This window comes from Ochotona curzoniae, unplaced genomic scaffold, assembly GCF_017591425.1.
Source record: "Ochotona curzoniae isolate NIBS_2020 unplaced genomic scaffold, NIBS_Ocur_1.0 contig_4514, whole genome shotgun sequence".
NCBI classification, from domain to species: domain Eukaryota; kingdom Metazoa; phylum Chordata; class Mammalia; order Lagomorpha; family Ochotonidae; genus Ochotona; species Ochotona curzoniae.
In genome coordinates, this window is record NW_024466312.1 from 1,072,351 (window position 1) to 1,095,445 (window position 23,095).

Here is a 23,095-nt window from a genome sequence, read left to right on the forward strand (position 1 = left end):
TAAAGTAGTTAATGGACCCACAGTTACCAGTTGGAACTCACACGGTGATGTTTAACAGCAATACAGTACCATCATAAACACGTCCATATGAGCTTTTTACTATCTTGCTTTGCACAATTGTCCCGCAAAACAGATTATCTAAGTTTAGCAAGGGAAATTTCATTGCTAATTAGATTTACAAAGCTGTTGAGAAACTAATGGAAGAAAAGATCTAGGAAGAGGGGACAATGAGTCCAAAATTATCCATGAAATCTTTACTACGACTTTTTAAGGTATAGTTTCAATTTATTTTTTTCTGTTATCCTAACAGTGTTTTGCATAATAAGTAAGTACTCACAAAAAATAACTGGTAAGTTTAAGCAAGTGGTGTCTCTCCACTGTCTTGCAAATATTTTAGAAAAAAAAAACGCATGTATCTTGTTCTTTTAGGATTTCTATCCTAGTATTTGGATGAAAGAAAACCTATTCAGGCTGTTTGAATCGGCGATACCGCATGTGGACAGTAGATGGCGCCATTGTCCTATCTCACCCCTGTGCTGAGTCAGTGGCCTGAGCTGGCTTGAAGCATGCGTTTTCATTTTATGCAGGACTATTACCCAGGAATCAATCTTGGAGCTCTATATTAATTTGAAATGACATCAAGGGTTTTTTTTTTTTCCCCACTTTTGTTGAGAAGGCGGAAATGTCCATTTTTCTACTATTAACTGTTATCTTCCAGTAGCCCGAAGTTCTTTCATGTCTAATGTTTTTTTGTGAAGTGATTTCCAGTGCTTTTGCTAGCGCAACAGAACAAAGTCTTGGATGAACAAAGCTGAGCAAAAAGATCTCTGGCTCCCTGATAAGGGGAGTGGGGCTCCCTGCCCGTGTTTGATATGTATTATCTTCAAGAGCCTTGCACGTGTGGCACGTGGGTGAGCATAAAGGCTGGCTTCAACCTGCTTCCTCCGTGTCTTACAGGTTGTTTAACTTGTCTCACATCAACTATTTCGTCAGTCCCAAACCCCCTCACTGCTGCTTTTACAATAAAACAAACCGAACAATGCTAGCAAGGACAACAAAAATAAATGTAGTACTCTCCCCGGCTAGGAACGCACCGCTTCTTTGGCCCACACAGCAAGGAGTCAGCCGTCACTCACGCATGGATCCGTGCCCTGGAAAGGTAGCCGTTACTGATAGACGCAACTGGATTTCTAAGCATTTTTCTAAAATTTCTTGCTAATGTTTTCTTTCCATAGAAACACCGAAGCATGCCAATTCTTTTCCATTTAAAAAATTTTAGTCCAGCTGAAAAGATCAGGTTTGCCATCTTGGAATTTTCACCTTGTTTGTCTCAGGGATCCAGTTCGCCCTGCTACGATTTTTATAGGCGATCGCGAGCGTGAGCTTTGATGTCAGGACAGTTTGGAAGCCAGGCAGGTAGGTTTCTTGTTTGGTTGTGTTTGCTTTAGGATTTTATCTAACTCAGAAAATGGCTGAATAATGTGCATAGAAACACACTTATACACATGTGTATGTGCGTGAGAATTTTTTCAACATGCGAGGGTTGTCATTCAGTTATTGCAAAGGTATATTGATCTCGAGGGCATGAGCAGTGTGCCCTGGCGTGGACGTCAGGACGGCTGCGCCCTGCGCGGGGGAGGCCTGGGCTTTAACGGCGGCTCTGGCTCTGATTCAGTTTCTGCTCCTGCATCCCCTGGAACACCGCAGTGGTGGCTCAAGCAGCTGGTTCCCTGCCACGCGGAGGGTCCCTGCAGACATCCCCGAATCGGGACCGAGTTGCCAACTGCCATCAGAGGCCAAACCATCCGTAACTTGTGCTGGATTTCTCAGCCTTCTTGGTAATTAGGGCTATTGAGACCAAGTCATCTCCAATTTCTGCTTCAGTTTGGTTTGAATCCATCACACTCAAGCACGTGCGCTCTCGTTTTCCTTAGACTCCATAAAACAAGGCCTTTGTGCGTGGGGGTGTTAATCAAACAACTTTCACAGCTTTTGAGCATGTTTTTAACCATGGTTCTCCCTGGTAATATTCTAATGAAGTAGTAATGTTTATCTTCATTTTTCACATAAGCATTTCAAGGTGTTTCAGGAAATATCCTCAAAATGGTGACTGTTTATTTTTGAAGATTTCACGTTTAATACCTTGCATACTGACTACTTTGTATAATACCTTGAAATATTATACAATAGAATTATGCATATTTAAATGTCATTTCCAGCAGTTTTAAAGCTTAAGAACTAATATGACCAGAAAAATCTAAGTAGAAGAAAAATGTATCATATGCTTTATTTCTGTGAAAGTTCTAGATGTTGCACTCTAAGTCACACTAGAAAGGTCCACGTATTTTTCTTGGGGTCAAGGAGTGTTACTATTTTTTCTTAAAGACTTATCTTTTTTTATTGGAAAAGAAGATCTGTAGAGAGAAGGAGATCTTCCATCCACTGCTACACACGCCAAGTGGCCACAGCAGCCAGAGCTGAGCCAGTCCGAAGCCAGGAGCTTCCTTGGGGTTTCCCTCATAGGTATAAAGTCCCCAGGCTTTGGGTCATTCTCTACCACTTTTCCAGGCCACAGCAGGGAGCTAAACGGGAAGTGGAGCAGCAGAGACATGAACCAGTGTCTGTATGGGATCGCAGCTCATGCAAGGTAAGGATTTAGACATTAGGCCATTGCGCCGGGCCCAGGATTATTTTTTTTTTAATAAGGATTTATTCATTTGCCTACAGGAAAGAAAAGAGAGGGGGAGAGAAAGAGAGAGAGAGAGAGAAGGAGAGAGAGAAGGAGAGAGAGAAAATGAAAGAAATTGTCCAGCTGCTGACTTATTTCCTAAGTGTTCCCAACAGGTAGGATTGGGCCAGCAACCAGGAACAGCATTGGGGATTCTCTTTGGAGTGGCACGCACCGAAGTGGTTTCCTAGGCTCTTCGGTAGGAAGCTGACTTGGCAATGTGGAGGACTGGGCATTAGGCATTCTGCTCTGGCAACCAGGCGTTCTAAGCAGCGGCTTATCTGGCTGTTCCACAGCCCCGACCCTTGAGGAATGATCTTATTTCGCCCAGCGCACCATGACGTCTCAGGTTGTGCGTTTTACCCACGCTTGTGTGTGCTCATCAGATTATTCAGTCAAGATTTAAACAGGTTAGTCAACCCTCTGATAAGTCTCACAATTTGCTCTTCAAAGTTTAATCTGCCAACGGCTGCCTAATCAGTCCGTCTTTTAAGCAGCTTAATGATTCTTTTTTTGCCTTCTGTAGGGACCAAGAAGTTCTCCCCCAAATATATTATTTTGTTCTGCTTGCTAATATGAATTTCTTTCAAAAATACCTTGAGATTTTTGTTACTGGGTTACATTTGTTTTTAATTTGAGATATCAACAGGATAAAAAATATTGAGAATACAGAAAAATATGTATAATATGTATTTTTGCATCATATGCATTTTTCAGAAGCAAAGATTCATGCAGGTAACCATGAAACTAAGCTTCGAAAAAGTGATCTTATATTCAGGCAATTTTAGCCACAGGTGGGCCTGGCACAATGGCTCAATGACTAACTCATCAATTCTTTTTTTTTTTATTTTTTTTTTTTAATTATTATTATTTTTTTTATTGGAAAGGCGGATATACAGAGAGGAGAGACAGAGAGGAAGATCTTCCGTCCGATGATTCACTCCCCAAGTGAGCGCAACGGCCGATGCTATGCCGATCCGAAGCCAGGAGCCTCTTCCGGGTCTCCCACGCGGGTGCAGGGTCCCAAAGCTTTGGGCCGTCCTCGACTGCTTTCCCAGGCCACAGGCAGGGAGCTGGAAGGGAAGCGGGGCTGCCGGGATTAGAACCGGCGCCCATATGGGATCCCGGGCGTGCAAGGCGAGGACCTTTAACCACTTGCGCCACCGCGCTGGGCCCTAACTCATCAATTCTTAAGCACTGGGATCCTACATGGGTGCCGGTTCATGTCCGGGCTGCTCTACTTCCAATCCAGCGCCCTGCTTATGGTTTGGGAAAGCAGTAGAGGATGGCCCTAAGCCTTGGGACCCTGCACCTGCATTGGATTGGGAGCGGCTCAGCTCCAGCTGTAGCAGCTGCTTGGGAAGTCAACCAGTGGGTGGCACATTTTTGTCTTTCCTCTCTGTCAATCTGATCTGCCTTTACAATAAATAATTTTAAAAAATGTATTTCCTGTGGGTATTTAAGGTGTAAACTGGACTAAATTTGGGATTTTTCTCTCCCTTACTTCTGTCATGAATTTGATTTAAACCCTGGGACAATGGAAAGGTTTCTTGAGCTTGTCCAACTGGACCTTGCCCCTCACACAGCTGTCTCTGGTTTCTTGCTCTGTCGCATGTGCAGCCCCTGTGAGGCCAGCGTTTGCAGGAACGCAGGACCAACAGCGAGCCCTTCTGCTCATCAGCCTCACTCCCTCCTCCCCTGCGGCCTTGTCGACCAGCTGTTCTATCAGAGAGCAAGACCCAAGGCTTGTCATTCAAGGGACTGCTGTTCTTTCGCTACCTCCCTTTTGGTTCTCTTCTCCCCTTTCTTACTCGGAATCTCTGAGCTGCAAGGCAGGGAAGAAGCTAAGTAAAATAATCACGCTCTTCATTTCCCTAAATACTTTACTCTTAGGCTTTCTTTTTAAAACATGCAAGTTTAGAATGGGCACTGGTGTTTGCCTCTGCCCGTCGGCATCTCATCCAGTGGGAATATGGGCCTTCAGTTGGGTGTGGGAGACCACTCCTGGTCCAACATGAAGTGAGAAGCTCTGAGAGAAAGGGGCAGCTGGAACACTTAACATTTACATCTTTACAGCTGCTGTTGCAACTAGCAGCCAAACCCACTGCACCCCGGTGTTGCCCTTCTCTGTTATCATGTCGGTATTACGTGTTTGCTTCACTTGAGAGACCGATTTCACAAGACTGAAAATTTAAATCCTTTTGGGCTTCCTCATTAGGAAAATGAAAAAAGATTTAGAAAACCAGGCATAGGGCCCGGCGCGGTGGCACAAGTGGCTAAAGGTCCTCGCCTTGCACGCCCGGGATCCCATATGGGCGCCGGTTCTAATCCCGGCAGCCCCGCTTCCCTTCCAGCTCCCTGCCTGTGGCCCGGGAAAGCAGTCGAGGACAGCCCAAAGCTTTGGGAACCTGCACCCGCGTGGGAGACCCGGAAGAGGCTCCTGGCTTCGGATCTGCATAGTATCGGCCCGTTGCGCTCACTTGGGGAGTGAATCATCGGACGGAAGATCTTCCTCTCTGTCTCTCCTCTCTGTATATCCGCCTTTCCAATGAAAAAATAATAAAAATAAATCTTAAAAAAAAAAAAGAAAACCAGGCATAAAGTTTAATAAGTGCTTTGAATGATAAAATATTTTAGTAAATCACAATTTTTGAAAAGATAGAAAATATCAGTATCACTAAACTAAAAAAACACTATTTTTATTAATTAGCTGCTTTTAAAGCTCCTTCTAGCCTACACTTTTAACTGTCTATTCTTTGATAGCTTTTCATGATGAGATTTTTAAATTATTTTAATAGAGGGGTAGGTTATTTAGATTATTCTCAAACATTTTTAAATTGATACTTATTAATATGTCAGAAAAGTTTATTTCAATCTTACAGCTTGGTATACTGTGACTTTCTTTGCCTTTCGTGTTGCCACAGATTGTGACAAACATTCCCATAAATTCTTTATCTTGTGCTTCCCACTAAAAAAAAAAAAAAAAAAGATCAAACATGGGAATGTTTGCAATAGTTAATGCTGCAGGGCCCAGCGTGGTGGCCTAGTGGCTAAAGTCCTTGCCTTAGAACGCACCAGTTCTAATCCTGGCAGCTCCACTTCCTGTCCGGCTCCCTGCTTGTGGCCTGGGAAAGCAGTCAAGGATGGCCCAAAGCCTTGGGACCCTGCACCCGCTTGGGAGACCTGGAAGAAGTTCCTGGCTCTTGGCTCTGAATTCGCACAGCACTTGTTGCGCTCACTTGGGGAGTAAATCATTGGACGGAAGATCTTTTCTGTCTTTCCTCCTCTCTGTATATCTGACTTTGTACTGAAAACAAAATAAATCTTTAAAAAAAAATAGTTACTGTTGCATCCTTGGATCTGTCCTGAGTGCCGAGCTTCTTCGGAGCTTCGCCATTCAGAGCAGCCAGCCAAGAGAAAGGACTTGGCGCATGTTTTCCTGGTTAGATTGGCAGCAGGGCTTCCCATAGGCCAGCATATGTTTCCGTCTTTTTCTTATTTTCCTTCATGTATTGTTTCAGTTCGTAGCATCATAGGACACATTGATCTAAAAATACAAGCTCTACCTTTTCACCTTGTTGCCAAGTCCATCGTCAGGGCATACGGTGTGCCATGTTCCTAGACCGCCCACCTGGGCTCAGCAGGCAGGTCCCGGGGTGATCTGCCATGCATGGGGTATTGATATACACTTTAAATGAGTGCCACAGTCAAGGTATTCAATAAATCATTACCCCATGCAGGGATCTGTGTTTAATGTGCATCAAGAATGCTGAAGATCTCTTCCTAAGTTACATTCTTATTTGTCATAGTCACCACAGCGCACGTGACAGTGTCCTGAACTTACAACCTCAGAGCGGGTACCGTTTGAGCATGTCTGCCCACACTCCCTCCGCCCAGAGGTTCGTTTCTACCCTCTGATTTAATAGGCCTTACTTTGTCTATATTCCACACGTATTTTGTCTGTGTGTATGGCTTATGTTGCATCCACAGAGTCTTCCAGGGTGTATCCATATTCTCAGACTGCTCTCCAATAAACATGAGGAAAGTTCATTGTTAGTAGTATTAAAATTTGACGCAAATATTATGTGATTTTAAATAGTGAAAGGAACACAAAGTCATCAATACACATCTCTTGCCACATATGAGTAAATTTTAGACAGGAATGGGAGAAAATTCTAGTACATTATAAGGATTTTGACAAAATTGTTTTCTAGAGTTAATGACTTGTAGATTTTGGAATAAAAATTTAGCTTGAGAGTAATTTTTCTAGAAAAAACATTTATTGTTTCTATTAAATTATTTTGCAGTTAGCCCGGCACACGGGCCTAGCAGCTAAAGTCCTGCCTTGAATATGCCAAGTTCATGTGTGGGCATTGGTTGTAATCCCAGCACCTTATTCCCATCCAGCTCCCGGCTTGTGGCCTGGGAAAGCAGTCAAGGAAAGCCCAAGGCCTTGGGACCCTGCACCCACTTGGAGGACTCAGAAGAGCTCCTGGCTCCCGGCTTCAGATAGGTGCAGCTCCGGCTGTTGCGGTCAACTGGGGAGTGAATCAGTGGATGAAAGATCTTCCTCTCTGTCTCTCCTCTATATATGTGACTGGTTGTGTTTCCTGAAAAGTGTGATGTTGGTATCAGAGTGAGGGACTCATGACAATTATCCTAATATTGGGGGAAAAAAAGTATGGTCATCAATATCATATAGTCACTGAAGCAATATTTATAAGTAAAGACCAAGTAATATGGCATCCACACAATTTTATAATCTCCGTATATACTGATTTTCAAGAAAAATCTTGGGATATTTGTCCTTCTGGATCTTCCTCATTCCACTTAGCATAATGATTTCTAGTTGCATCTATTTTGTTGCAGATGTCAGAAGTTCATTTGTTTTCATGGCTGAGTGATAGTTTAGCATGTATATATTCCATTTTCTTTGAGCATTTTCTCCAGTCGATTGACATGTGGATTAGCTCCATATCTTTGTTGTTGTGAATTGAGCTGCTGTAAGCATGGAAGAGAGATAATTCATGTTCTGATTTCATTTTCTTTGATACTATTCTCAAGAGTGGGAGTGCTGGGTCGTATGGTAGGTCTATTTTCAGTTTTCTGGAAATTTCCACACCATTGTTTTCCCACCAAGAGTGTATTAGGGTGACCTTTTTTTTCCTACAGCCTTGACAGCATGTGCTATATTTTGATTTTTGGATAATAGCATTCCAACGATAGTGAGGTGATAACTCATTGTGGTTTTCATTTGGACTTCCCTGATGGCCAGTGAGCCCGAGTAATTTTTCTTGTGCTTGTTGGCCATTTGTATTTCATCCTCTGAAAAATGCCTTCATATCCATTTCTTACACAGAGTAATTTGTTTCATGGTTGTTGAATTTCTTGAGATTCTATATTCTGGATATTACTCCTTTTTCAGATGCCTAATTTGCAAATATTTTCTGTTATCTCATCACTTTGTTAATTTCTTTTGCTCCTTAGTTCGATGTGACCTCATGCGTCCATTGTTGCTGTATTTGTACTTCTGTGGTCTTCTGCAGCAAGTCTTTGCCTGGGCCAGTGCCTTGCAGTGTTTCCCTTATGTTTTTCTCTGTTGGTGTAATGGCGTTGGATCGCAAATTGAGCTACATGATCCACTGGGCGCTGAAGCTTGTGAAGAGTGTAAGCTGGGAGGTCTTGTTTCAAAATTGTGCCTGTGTAAATCTGATTGTCCAGCAGCATTTGTTGAAGAGACTGGCCTTTCTCCAGGGAGTGATTTTACCTCACCTGCCAATGATGAGTCTGTTGTAGTCAGACCTGTTTTCTGTTCTGATCAGTTGGTCTGCATGTCCACTTGTGTGTGTGTGTGTGTGTGTGTGTGTGTGTGTGTGCGCGCGCGCTTGTGTGCCAGCACCATGCTGCTTAATTGTAAGAGCCCTACACTAGTCCCTGAAATCTGGCCTTGTGATGTCTCCAGGTTCTTTTTATTGCTTGCAATTGCTTTGCTTTGGATTTTTGGGGTCTCTGTCTTTCTTTCTATGTGTTCAGGATTTTTTTTAAGGTCTGCAAAGAATGAACTTGCTTTTTTGATTGGAATCATGTTAAATCTGGATTATTTTGGTTAGTATGGGCATTTTAGTGTTAATAGTTCTTCCAATTCTTGAAAATGAAAGATTTTTTCCCATATCTTGTCTCTTCTATTTCTTTCATTATTATTTTATAATTTTCCATGTCAGGATCTTTCATATCCTTTGTTAAATATATCTCAATGTATTTTGATTTTTTGTAGCTATTTTTGACCAGTTCTGATTCTTCAAGTTCTTTCTGAGTCGGACATTGTTGGTCTATAATAATAATGCAATTGATTTTTGCTCATTGATTCTATAATATGCAGCTCTGCTAAATTCTGTTATGAACTCTAATAGTTACCTAATTAGTCTTCTGGTATAAAAGATCATGGCATCTGGGCCCGGCATAGTAGCTTAATGGCTGAGAACTCTTCGTCTTGTATGCACCAGGAACCCATGTGGGCACTGGTTCGTGTCCCTGCTGTTACACTTCCCTTCCAGCTCCCTGCTTGTGGCCTTGGAAAGCAGTGGAGGATGGCCCAAGGCCTTGGGGCTCTTTGCTGGTGTGGGAGACCAGGAAGAAGCTCCTGGCTCCTGACTGGGTCAGCTCTGGCTGTTGCAGCCACTGGAGGAGTGAATTAGTGGCTGGAGGATCTTTCTCTCTGTATCTCCTTCTCTGTAAATCTGATCTTTCAATAAAAATATCAACCCTTAAAAAAAAGATCATGGTATCTGCAAACAAAGTTTCTTTGTCTGCTTCTGGGTCAGGTCTTATTGTTTTTCATAAATGTTTCTGTTGTTTGTCTTAAATCTTCTTCTTTCATTTAGTAGGAGAGTCCGCCTTCACTCACATTCCTTCATCATTCACATTGTGTTTCTCTCTCTCTCTCTCTCTCTCTCTCTCTCTCTCTCTCTCTCTGTCTGTCTCTTTTAAAGCCCGTCCAGGTATTAACACATTTTGTTTTCCCAACTTCTGCTAGTGTTGAAAGGTTTTTATTTCACCTTTATGTATGAATGAGAATTTCACTGGATAAAGTTTCTTTGAGTTGGAAGTCCTTCTTTTAGATTTTGGACTAAACCTCTCCATTTTCTCCTTGCCTATAGTGTTTCCTTTGAGAAATCTGCAGTCAATCAAATGTGAATTATTTTAGAAGTAATACAGCTTTTTTGACTTGTAGATTTTAGGATTATTCTTTTTCTGTTTTGTCTTAGAAAGCTTGACTATAATGTGTCATGGTGAGGATCTGTTTTGATCATGAATATTTGGGATTCTGTGTACTTCTGATATTTGAATGTCTCTATCTTTCTTCAAACTGCGGGAGTTTTCGGGTATGATTTCATGGACTAGCCTAGTTTTGTTCTCCATGCCATCAGGGAATCTTGACTTGTCATTTGCTTGGTTGCTTGCTGGTACTCCACAGATCCTGTATGCTGCTTTGTTTCAGACTTTCCTTCCTGCCTGCCTCCCTGCTTGCATTCCTGCCTTCCTCTCACTCTGAGATAGAGAATTTTATTTAATGTATGTTTTAGAAGCCTTACAGTCATTGTCTTGCATTCCATTCAGGCATTTAGTCAATTTCTCCTTCTTCATGTTCTAATATCAAGGCATTATTATTTTGTCTCTTTTAGGAATTCATATTGCCTTTGTTCATGTTTCCTGTTTTTGCATTGATTTTTGTGTAGCTGGGGAGGCTCTTGTTTGTATCTTTTCTGGAGGATGGATTTTTTTTTAATTTAAGGCATTATTCCTGGAAATGTACCTCTAGAGCTTGATGGAGTGCTTACGGCTTGGGTTTTAACTCTGGGGTGCATGCTGGGTAGGACCTGGAAGTGTGGCAAGTTTCAGCCAGAAGACCACTGGCCTGCGCCTTGGGCTAGGGCCGTGGTGCTCTGCGCAGTGAATCACCAGAGACAAGTCTGATGGGCGAGCTGGTTTATTGGAAATCAAGCACAGACTTACATAGGCTGTGGAGGGGAATACCAGTGCAAGTCCAGCCAATCAGCTTAAAGGTTGTGTATTCCTTCAAGGAGGCGCTGTGTACCCGGCCCATATCCTGGAGTTGTTTTTCACAGGGCAGGATAGGAAAGCTGGGGGAGGGAGGTGCACCTGGGGCTCCAGCCCAGGAAGGGTAGATGGGGTCGGGAGTGCACCAGGTACTATACACGCCGCCCGGCCCCCACCATCTGCTTAGGCCACGGTTGTGGGCCTCTAGGCATCCACAGAGGCTCCAGCCGGGAGCATGGGCTTTCACGTAGGCCAGGTAGGCCGAGACTTATTCCGGAACTGATACACTCCCATGGGAGCACTGATCATCATTTGTTGGTGAGACAGGGGTCCAGAGTGTTAGCCAATATCGTCTTGGTGGAGTGCCTCCAGCTCTACTTTCAATCCAGAGCACTGGCTCTGTCCCTTGGCCCCCTGTGACTGGGGAGAATGCCACAGCCTGGTTTTTTGTTTGTTTGTTTGTTTGTTTTTACCTCTCGGCCCTATGGGCAGAACTCTAGTTAAAGGATGCAGAATGCCTGCTCTTCATATTGTACAATGCCCTGTCTCTGACAGCCCTCGGTAGCAGTCAAACTATTGGGTTGTCCTTTGAATCAGGGCATAGTTCAGTAGCAAAAATTCTACGTGAAACTGAATGTGGTACTTTGGTCAAGGGAGGAAGTGAGACAACATGGCTTCCTTTAGAGAACAAAGTAGTTATTCAGTCTTGTGTCAGCTCCCAGGATAGACTCAAATCAGCGAGGGTATGGGATTCTCCATCTCCTAAAGCTGCTGGTAGCAAGAGCTGTGGCAACTTTGCATCCTGTCTTCGCGATATGGTGTTTTTCTGACATGGTGATGCGTAGATGCAGTGATGGCAGGCTGCACAGTTGGCCCCAGCACGCGTGTCCTCTTCTAGTTGCCCCTGGAGTCTCTGTTCTGTTCAGTCGCCCACCGAAGGTTTTTCTTAATCAGTGTTTTGGGAACATGTTTGTTTTTCCTTTAGTTTTTGTACTATCATTCTGTGATTGGTATCAATGCACCTTTTGATTATGCAGTCATCTTTAACCTATAGAATTGTGTTTTATTTATTGGAAGAGTAGAGCACAAATGGAGTTATCTTCCATCGTCTGGTTTATTCCACAAATGGCCAGAACTGCTAAGGTTGGGCCAGGCTGAAGGCACAAAGCAGGAATTCCGCCTCGCTCCCTAATGAAAGGGCGAAAAGAGTCTAAGCTGTGGCCATCAACCACTCCCTTCCTTGGTCCATTACCAGGAAACTACGCCAGGAAAAGAGCAGCTGGGACTGGAACCAGTCTTTTTTGATGTGGGAAGTCAGAGTTAACACGTTGTGCAATAGTGCTGGTCTATGAATGTTTTCTTCATATGAGATGGCATCTCAATACTCTTCCTTATCCTCGTAACTCTTCTTATGACCTGTTCATTACATAAAATGAATGGATTAATATTATCTCAATAGTCAGAGATGAGTTACACAGAGATGAATTACACTTTGACCACAAGAAGGCTGTGGGTATGATCATTGACACCACATTATTTTAGTGATTATATTTGAACTTGTGGGCAAATTTGTTTCACAAGTGTCTTTGAAAAATTATGACTGCTTCAATAATTTTGAGTTGTTAATTACCTTAAATTACTCTGCAATTTATAATTTACCTTGTACACATTGTTACAGTAATTATATGAGAAAACTAGTGAGTCTCATTTCAGAAAAAGATCGGTTTTGGAAATACAAATTGAAAGCTTGGTGATAAAGAAGAAACAATCTCATTTGAACAGTCAGAGTTCTTTGGTGGCTGCTTAGTAATCAAGGAATACTACTTATCTCCTAAGAGACAAGATTCTGTAAGATTCTTAAATGTTCGTTACAAGCTGACAGTTTTTACATAAAATTAGAATTTCAGTATTTTCTATTTTGTTTGTGATGGGCCCAAGGCCAGTTTTGGGTTTTTTTCCCCCCCATTGGATTCTACACATAACAGGCCAGATCCTGCTAGGGAAAATGATATAATCAATGATGTAGGGGAAAACAGGTTCATTTTAGTCATTTAAAAATTTACCTGTGTCTCCACAGTGGCTTTCTTATCTGTCAAAATATATTGCACTAGACAAATTTTTTATATCTCTGAGGCTGGTTAAAGTTGAAATTTAATATGTTACAAAAGGCATGGTATATCGAATTACTAGGGCCAGTTTTTCAGTGCTTCAGATATGGTCTCATGACATTGATTGAGTTTTAAACTATCTATTTAGGTTAATCTTTCAGTATGATTTCTGAGTTTAGCTAGGATAGTGGGCATATTAATGGATGTGGTGCATGTGGAGGTGTGGAATATACCTTGGTGGTTGGTTGGCCTCTACTGCTCTACCTCTTTGCCAATGAACATACCTCATGTAGCCTCTTGTCTAAGAAATGTGAGAAACAGGCCCAGTGGGGTAGCCTAGTGGTTAGAGTCCTCACCTTACCTGCACTGGGATCCCATGTGAATGCGGGTTCATGGTCCCGCTGCTCCACATCCTTTCCAGCTCCTTGCTTGTGGCCTGGGAGGGCAGTAGAGCATGGTCCAAGGCCTTGGAACCCTGCACCTGCATTGGAGACCCAGAAGAAGGCTCCTGGTTCCTGGCTTCAGATTGGCTCAGCCTCAGCTGTTGTGGTCCCTTGGGGAGTGAACCAGTGGATGGAATCTCCTTCTGTGTCTCCTTCTCTCTGTAAATCTGATTTCTTAAGGAAAATAAATCTTAAAAAAATTCTGGAAAGCATGGACAATTCTTGGAGTAAACTCAAAACTAGGTAGCTACTCAAGACTAGCTGAGTGTAACTTAGATCAGCTGACCTTCGATGACTTCTTCGTGCATACACAAAAAAGAAAATCTTACTGTTTCGCAAAGCTTTGAAGTGGTTTTTAAGGCCCCGTTTTGATAGTAAAAGCTGACTGATGAAGGGTTCAAGATGTTCTGGTTGCTAGAAAGAACTCGAGCTTCATTTAGCTAATGAGAAAAGCCAGAAGCTAACTGATGAAGTGATTTTTTGAGGTCAAGTCAAATTTCAGAAAATAATCTGAGACTACTGAGGGCAACATATCTCACCTTGAGCCAGGTCATTTTAAATCAAACTCCAAAGCAGTAAACATCTTGATTGCTTCAAAAAACTTCAAGCACTACACTTTCTCCTTTTCTGGGAAAACAGTTTGTTCTTTGGGAAAATTAAAATCTCCCAATCGAAACACAATTTTCTCACATGAATGAATACCTCACCTATCAGAGCATTAGTAAACCAAGTCCTTAAGACTTATATCCTTCTAGTCTTCATCTGTCAGGACCATAACTGTGCCAATTCTAATTAGGTCATCTCTGAAATACAGACTCTGAAACTCTCCAAATATTGTTCCGTAACCCCTACCTTTGCTCTAATGGTAAATCTGTCAGCATCATAATCTCCCTTGATAAAGTAAATTTAATGCACTCAGTTTTGTAGGACCAACAATTTTCTGGAAGTCTTTGTGTAGCAAGTGACAGTTAACATGTATTAAAATTATTGTTTTGTGCATTAAAAATTATGTATGATGATAAGATGAACAAAGACCTAGATAGAATTTTATTGATTTCATTTTTTTCTCTGCTGTGAACTGACACATTGATCTGTGCATCAGGCTGCCTCTACAAGGAACAGGTTCAGAAGGCTCATCTTTGTAGTTTACAGGTGTAAATGATAGTGAGGTTTTCAAATATTTGAAAAAGTCATCAGATGTGTCTGAGGGCTTGCATTTGATCTCCCTTTTTAGGAAGTGAACAAGTTGTAACAATTTTAACCAAGATAATTTTACCATTTTATTTTCTTTTTGTAAACCTGCAGGAGGTATTAAACATCCACAACTTGTTCTTAATGATCTTTATATATATATATGTATAATTATATATAAATTATAAAAATTATAAAATATATACACTCATGTATTTATGCTGCAAAATTGAACTTAAATATATTATTTTTCTGATACCTCCAAATGATCACATTTCATGCCTTTGGAATTCTACCCTGAGTAAGAGAGCTAAGTCAAGAAGCTGCCTGCCAAAGCAATGTTGTCTGTCTGAATGGCATCTTGTTTCATTTGGTCTTCTTTCAGCAGATACTTGTTGGTTCCTTTTATGCACAATTACAACATGGTTTCTGCAGACAAGAAGTAACAAAATAAACTTTGGAATAAAGCTGCAGATGGTGTAAATATGCAAGAGGCAGTAGTTTATCCACAATGGAGGGAATCACGTTGTTGAAACAGCTATATGAGTTAGAGCACATAGCACAAACGCCAGAGATACTTAGAAGAGACCAAACATCCTACAAACTTGTGATTTACAGGAACTGAGACAGCATATGTTGAAACTAATGATGTGCATTGTCCTCAGGAGACCTAAAATACTCAAGGGGCCCTTTATTTATGGATTTGGAGAAATGTGGTGTACATTTTAGGAATGATCATATTTCAGTGTTTTGCTTTTCAATGTTAAGAGATGAAATGTCATATTCCTGTCAAATCTGATTATCTAAATGGTAAATTAAGCACAGCTCTAAATAACCAGAGCTTTACATTGGTTGGTTTTTTGAAATGTTTCCTAAAATATTTCTTTGTTTGGTATATTTTAAATTTATAGTTAAAATTTTTAGTTAATATTTTGTTGTATGGTCTTTAATATTTTAGTAGCAACTAATATTTTCGAATCAGCACTAATTAACTTCTGTCTCTTAGTTTTAGTTTTACCCTCCTTTTATTTCCATCTTTTTCTTTCCTTTCCAAGCTTGTTATTTGAAATATATGAGAAGGATCTTACTGTGATTCATTGAGCAAAGGTAAGTTCTGACTTGGAATTTAGATTTACTCTGCTTTTGGTGTGGAAATAAATTCAACTGAAATTTTTTTTTGTTCTAAGTCAAAAACATGAATTTCTTATAAATAAATTGTAATTGATCACGCGTGGTACTCCAGTTGCAATGATTCCATAGCCTTGGTGGATAACAGTCTGTTTTCTTTGGAGGACCATCACATCGAAAAGTCACTTTGAAGTTAGCTGTCACCATGACCTTCTTTTAGTATTTTTGGCAGCTTGACTGCAGTATATCCCACATATGGACTATATTGGGATATTCAACAACTTATCAGAAACTGTTAGATAGTTTCATCTCAGATGTTTTATTGCTTTACTTAATAACACGAAGATTAATGTAGAAATGGTTGAACGATAGAGGTTAAGAAAAGTACTTGATAAATGAAATGGATGCAGAATGAAAGAAGGTATATTTTGAAATTTACAGATGGAGATTTCCTAGCAGAAAAATTGTTGAATAATTTCTGTCCTCTTTTTCTTCACTGGTTCATTTTAATTAGCAATGATTTGGGCAAATGATAAATTTTGTCAAGTTACTACAATTATGAGATATTTTCTGGCAGTGAGAATAGTAACATTACTATAGTAAAAGCATTATTATTTTTGCTGTACATATATATGGCTGTGTTAGTTTGAAAGCAAATCTATATAATTTTAATTTTTATAGGAAAGGAAGATTTACAGAACGCAGGAGAGACAGAAAGTTCTTCCATCTGCTAGTTCACTGCCCAAATGGCCGCAATGGCTGGAGCTGAGCTCCATAAGGCCAAGAGCCAAGGGCTTCCTCCAGTTCTCCCATGTGGGTGCAGGGTCTTAAGGCTTTGGGCCATCTCTACTGCTCTCTCAGTCTGTAGGCAGGGAGCTGAATGGGAAGCAAAACAGTGGGGACATAAATTGGTGCCCACATAAGATGCTGGAGCTTGAAGTCAGAGGATTAGCCAACTCAGACATTGTGTCAGCACCAAAGCAAATATATTTTAAAGTAAATGAAATAAAATATTATTTTCTAAAAATCCAACCTTTAATTTTCATTTTAGGGTGGTATTACATATATCCGTTTCCTTCCTTAAGTACATTTTGTGATGTTTTTCCATGCCACATATTGTTTTGACTAACACATTTATTTAAAAATCTAATAGAAATATACTAGGATTAACCCAGATTTTAAAATTGGACTATCAGAGATGCAAATGAGTACTTACTGCAGTTTCATGAACTGCAGGACCATGAGTTAAGCAACTACCTCGTGATAATTCATATTTCAAATTTTGTGATTAGGTTTTTATTTTCAAATATTTTGAGAATAATGAATTCTGGTTAGGTTTGCTGTGTTTACTAAATCACCACAAATTTGGCTGAATGTAGAAATCTTTTTTGAGAGGGTCTGGAATCCAGTCCTCTTTGGATGACCTGTCACATTCCCTCCTCACTAGGATTTCATTGCCAGTGAGCATGGGACTCCCTTTGTATTTCAATTATATAAGTATAATTGTTTTACTTTAGAAGACACAAAAATGCATTGGAAAGAAACAGTCACTTGGGGATAGGATTGTTGTTCACGGTCTATGTTTTTATTCCAGGGAAAGTGGTCTTTTTGCATTTTTCTTGTTGAATATTATGATTAGTGGCAAATTAAATCTGTGAAGACATGGTGGATTAAAATCACGACCCTGTAAATCCTGTTGACGAGAGGGAAAGGGGGGGGGCATAAAGGAGAAGCAGGAGAGTGAGGGAAGTGTGACTTATGCCCTTGAGCTGTACACATGGAATACCTAAAATCTGTTCTCTTTTTATTAACAATTTTTTTTTTTAGAAATGTGAAAAATACTGACTTATTGAAATGCACTTCATTAGTGGCTGGAACACACATTGAGAATTGCTACTCTTACACTTAGGAGATAGAGCTTTTTTTCCTTAAAAAGCTGAGAGAGGCTCTCTGGCAACAGAAGCCTCAGGGAGATTTTTGGGAAGAGTTTTGGAGGAAATTGTGCTCAATTTTTATCTTTATGCCAGTAGCTGAAATTTGGATGATTTGCTAAGCCCTGGGAGGCATTTCTGTTTTAGATCACTCTGTAAAACGTAATTAATAATATGTAGGTAGTACAGAGCTCCTGCAACATTCTGGAAACTTTGCTACAGTTCAACACACCACTTTTATAATCCGATTTTATGGATGTCACATGAGTCCCACAGGGTTAAGTAACTTCCAGGGCCCATCATGCTAGTGAATGATTGCTCCGGAACTTAGACTATTTATGACTGTGTGTTAGGCCTGTCACAGATCTTCTCTACCTGCCCTAGGGCTTTTATTTAATTTCTTGTATATTTTGCCTCAAAGACACATCAAACACAAGTTCAAAAAGATGTCCAACCAACTTTGTCCCACTTCACCTGCCAGGTGATGTTGAAGCTTATGGGTTTATGAAGAGGTGTATATGCTTATAACAGTTTTATGTACAAATCAGTCCTAATAGACAAGACCATTTTCTGTTGATAAAGCAGGATCCCACAGATATAAAATATAGCCAGGATAGATTTATTTGGTTCATGGCTCTGGAGGCTGGAGAGTTCAAGGACATTGTGCCAGGGGTCAGTGTCATGGTGTAGTAGGCTAATCCTCCACCTGTAAGCACCAGCATCCCTTAATGGCAGCAGTTTGTGTCCTGGCTGTTCCATTTCCAATCCACTGGGGAAGCAGTGGAGAATGCTCCAAGGACTTGGGCTCCAGCACACACAAGGGAGACTGAGAAGAAGCTCCTAGCTCTCAGGTCCAGATCAGCTCAGCTCTGGCCATTGCTGCCACTTGGGGAGTGAACCAGCAGAAGGATGACCTCTCTGTCTCTTCTTGTCTCTCTATAAAAATCTGCCTTTCAACTAAAATATTTTTTTAAAATAAAGAAACATTGTACTGTATCTGGCAATGGCTTTTATGCTACTGTACAATAGTAGACGTTTGAGTGAGTCTAAGAAGAAGAGGAAAGATGAGGGTGGGAAGGGGAGGAAGGAAAAGGAGACGGGGTGAATCTAGACTTTGATCAGGAGTCTGCTTCTGGGCTGACTAACTTAAATCTGCAATGATGCCTTCATTCATCCATGAGAGCTCTACTAAGAGGCCCTTGACATGTCCAAAAGGGCAATTAAATTCCACCTTGAATTTGGAAGGAGAGTTCCAACTACAGTATCCTATCTATTTGTAGGATGTATTTTTAACCCTAGGTATGTATCATTTTTTATCTACTACATCTGCAAATTCACCTACCTGAATTCCATTAAACTACTCCCAATGCACTTATGTATGTCATTTCGGTTGCCAAAATAGGGTTGTCTTCTTACGCGTTACTCAAGTATTCAATTATTTAGAAAGTGTGATGTAAGACTATTGGAATGAACTTTTCTGACACTACTCATTGCTATTTTTCTCTTTACAAATATTCCTCAAATATTCCTTAGAGCAATGTGAAACATATTTTTGGGCATGCAATTAATATCATTGTGTTGCTTTGTAGGTAATGTCATCTGACCCCTTATGTGTGATCATTAAAGTCACATGGGCATAGTTATCTGAAGGGGAACACTTTAGTATTCAGGAAATAAAAAAAAATGCTGGACTGTATTATCTGTAGATCAAAGCTTGCTCACTAGACAGCTTGCACATATTAATAACCACTAAAATGACTTCATGATTTGCCAGAGACAACTACAGTAATATTCGTACCTTGAAGAAAGCATTATACCAAAAAATCTATTTATAAGTCATACTTTCATATGCTTAGTACCCACACACATCCTCAGCATAATGTTGGAAAATTAGTAACAAAGGCATGATAGGACAGTGCCCGTCAAGATCACTGGGCAAGATGATTTTGCTTTCAAACACAGCCGATGGCTTCGCCCCAGAGATCTTGGGAGAGTAGGTCTGCATTGGATCCAGGGACTTGCGTTTCTAAACATACATCCATTAGCTGTTGCCAGTTAGTGCTGGGTTACTACACTTAGGGAACTCCCTGAACGAAGAATGGATGTTTATTTCAAAGTGTATTCTACATTGCTTCATACAGTTCTACAGAACTCAATTTTCTAATTTGTTGAAGTTTTTCCTTCTTGTTTGTATTTATGTATTTATTTTGTTCCTTTTAAAAGATCCATTCATTCATTTATTTTTTGTTTATTTATTTTTCTTGGAAAGACAGATTTACAGAGAGAGGGAGATACAGAGAGAAATGTCTTCTGTCTGCTGGTTTATTCCCTACGTGGCCACAATAATCGGAGCTGAGCTTATCTGAAGCCAGGAGCCAGAAGCTTCTTCCAGGTCTCCCACATGGATGCAGGGTCCCAATGCTGGATGGGAAGTGGGACGGCCAAGACATGAACCAGTGCCCCTATGAGATCTCAGCATGTGCAAGGTGAGGACTTTATCTACTAGGCTACTGCACTGGGCCCATATTTATTTTATACTTAACCTAGAGATTGAATTTTTTTTGCTTTTTAATCACTTCAGTAACATTTTTTGAATTGTAGGATAATGATAGTTACTAAATATTAATTTTTGAGTAATTTTTCAGATTAGAATAATCTATTAGAAGCATCCATGGAATTATATGATTTTATCTTCAAGTTCTCTTCTGTCACCAATGTGTAGCACTGAGCATTGCACATGGAAATCAATAAATATTCACTGAATTAAACATTATTACATTTTTGACTCTGGGTTTTCCTCCTAAAGGCCAAGAAAGTCATATGTGGAGTTTCAAAGTCAGAAACTTAAATATCAGGAAAGGCAAGAGGGAGGAAGGAATAAGGCTGATAAGGTTCTGCAGGAAGAAAAGGAGATGTGAACTTGTCACACTTAGCTAGGATCTCAACTCGCCTGATCCTTTACTGTAAACGAACCATGCTTCGTAGCGAGGCATTTGGTGTATTATATTGCAATATATCAAGAGGAAGCAGTCAATACAGAAATACCAATCAGAATCATGCTACAACAGAAAAAAAATCTAAACAGGTGTTTTCCTGAGAACAATTTTCAGTGGACACTGGCTAAATTCAATCATTATGTTGTTTTGTTTGTTTGTTAATAGAATTTATATATTTAAAAGTCACAGTGACACAGAGGGAGGAGGGAGAGGGAGAGCACAGAGAGCCTGCTAGAGAAGTGTTTTTCACCCAATGGCTCATTCTTCAGACAGCCGTAATGGCCCCTGCCAGGCCAGGCCAAAGCAGGAAGCCAACAGCTGCTCCCAGTTCTTCCATGTCGGTGATGGGCACCTAAACTTTGGGCTTTCTTCTGTTGATTTCCCAGGGCGTTGTTAGCAAGCTGACTCAGAAGTGGAGCAGCTGGGATATGAGTCAATGACCACATGGGATGCTGGTATAGCTATGTCACCACTCCAGCCGCAATTCAGTTACTACGAAATGTGAGTCAAATGAAACGAAATGATATAGATGTTTCACAGGACAGAGAGATAAATCAAAGTACTCAGTCAATGGAAATTGCAAACATTTTCTCAAGTGCAAGCATCACTTATCGCAACAATTACATTATTTTGGGTATTTTAAATTTAAATGTCTGATAATACAAAATTAAACATCTGATAATCTCAGCAAAGTACATATAACAAGGTTTTAATTATGTTGTATATTTTAAACTTAAACATCTGATAAATGTAAAATCCTATTGGGATACATTAAATGAAGTGGAATAAATGGTAGGATCAAATTCATTGTATAGAAAAACAACATTTTTGTTGTTAGTTATTTCAAAATTAATAAATAAACTCAGTTTCAGCCAGAATTCCAAAGTGCATTTATGAAGAGAGGGCACTCATTAAGTAAAGTTTATTATCTCCTGAAATAAGCTAGGAGGTCATGCAAAAGGACTGAAGAATGACTTTTCAAATATGGAACACTGAAACCAAAAAACCCACTAAACTCAAATTAACATGACATTGATATAGAAACAAATACATGAAAAGAACAAATATTTTATAGACAAATATCTCAACCCCGTGAGATTTTCGTATTTACAATGGTATATTCAGTGAGAAAGAAAAAATTGCTTTTCATAAGATTCTCCTATTGGCTACTCATCTGAGAAGCAAAAATGAAATCTGTTTTATGTCTTTACAAAAATATACCAGATGAATTAACGATGTAAGTACAGAAATAAAAGTAAGAAATCTGCAAGCATATAAAGGAAAATATTGTCTAATTACAAGAGCTGGAGAAATATTAATCATGACTGGAAATCTTAAAGACATAAAAGAGAGCATAACCTCAATTGACAATAGGGAAACGAATGTTTTTCCTCACCAGATGAATAAAATAAGTAAATATTTCTTCCGCTGAGAGCAAAGCGTCACAGGTAGATAGTTAAATTGTGGTATGATGTCAAGGTGTGGTCCGCCTGATCTGCTTAGTTACAGAAGTGCTAAGAGAAGCCAAAAAAAAAAAAAAAAGAAGAAAAAAAAAGTCAGGAACCTGAGAAGCCTTGCAATATGACACTCAGCAAGAAAATCAAGAAAATGAGTTTTCCCCAGAGGCCACTGTGGACCGCTTATGAGCATTGGGAAATATGTAGAAGATGTACATATTTTCAAAATGTCTAACCTTGGAGAGACAGAAAAATCCTCCGTCTGCTGGTTCCCTCCCCAAATGGCCATAGTTCCTGAGCTGAAGCTATCCAAAGCCAGGAGCCTCTTCCGGCTCTGCCATGCAGCTGCTCAAGGCTTTGGGCCATCCTCCGCTGCTTTCCCAGGCCATAAGCAAGAGAGTGAGACTGGAAGTGGAGCAGCTGTTGCACAAACTGGCGCCTTACATGGGATGCCCGCACTTGCAGCAGAGGATTTGTCAATTGAGCCACTGCATCACCCTAAGAAAACATATACATACACATGATCACGTATACATGAACATCTTTATGTGCACTTGTATATTTTAATTAAAAGGATAAATCGCAGCTTCATAAATGTTAAGATCTCCTGTGGCTGACTTCTTTACTTGCTTTTTCTGAATTCTTCAGTGGCTTCCTGTAAAGATTAGAATGAGAGTCTCACACCGAAGCATTCTGTGTAGTAGCCATGTATAGTTTCTGCTGGCTTTTCGTCTCTGCCTTTAGTTATATCCGTTGATCCACGCCAGACAATACACAATGCACATATTGTAACTGTGATAAAGACCATGAAACAATGCAACTTAATATATGATTAATGACAAGCTAACATTCAGTGATATAACATTTGGCTCAGATATGAGATTTTGCGAAGATACATTTAGTTCTTTATCACATTTTCTCAGTCTCATTATGATTCCAAAGAATGCCGCAAAAAGCACTCTGCTGGTATACATATAGCTGCGATTTCTGTTTATTAAAGTTGAAAATCCTACAACCTTTTTAAAATGTGCAATTCTTTGTTACTGTAAAAAGAG

General features: G+C 40.2%; 1 protein-coding gene across 1 annotated transcript in view; it reads left to right on the plus strand.

Annotated features, from left to right (window-relative positions):
- The first annotated feature begins 1,584 nt into the window (after positions 1 to 1,584).
- SPAG16 (sperm associated antigen 16) overlaps positions 1,585 to 23,095 on the plus strand; it is an 832,484-nt gene continuing 810,973 nt past the window's right edge. The window contains exons 1-3 of the mRNA XM_040986437.1: positions 1,585 to 1,807; positions 6,250 to 6,333; positions 8,216 to 8,395. Coding sequence (XP_040842371.1) covers positions 1,585 to 1,807; positions 6,250 to 6,333; positions 8,216 to 8,395 — 487 coding nt within the window. The remainder of the gene's footprint in view (positions 1,808 to 6,249; positions 6,334 to 8,215; positions 8,396 to 23,095) is intronic.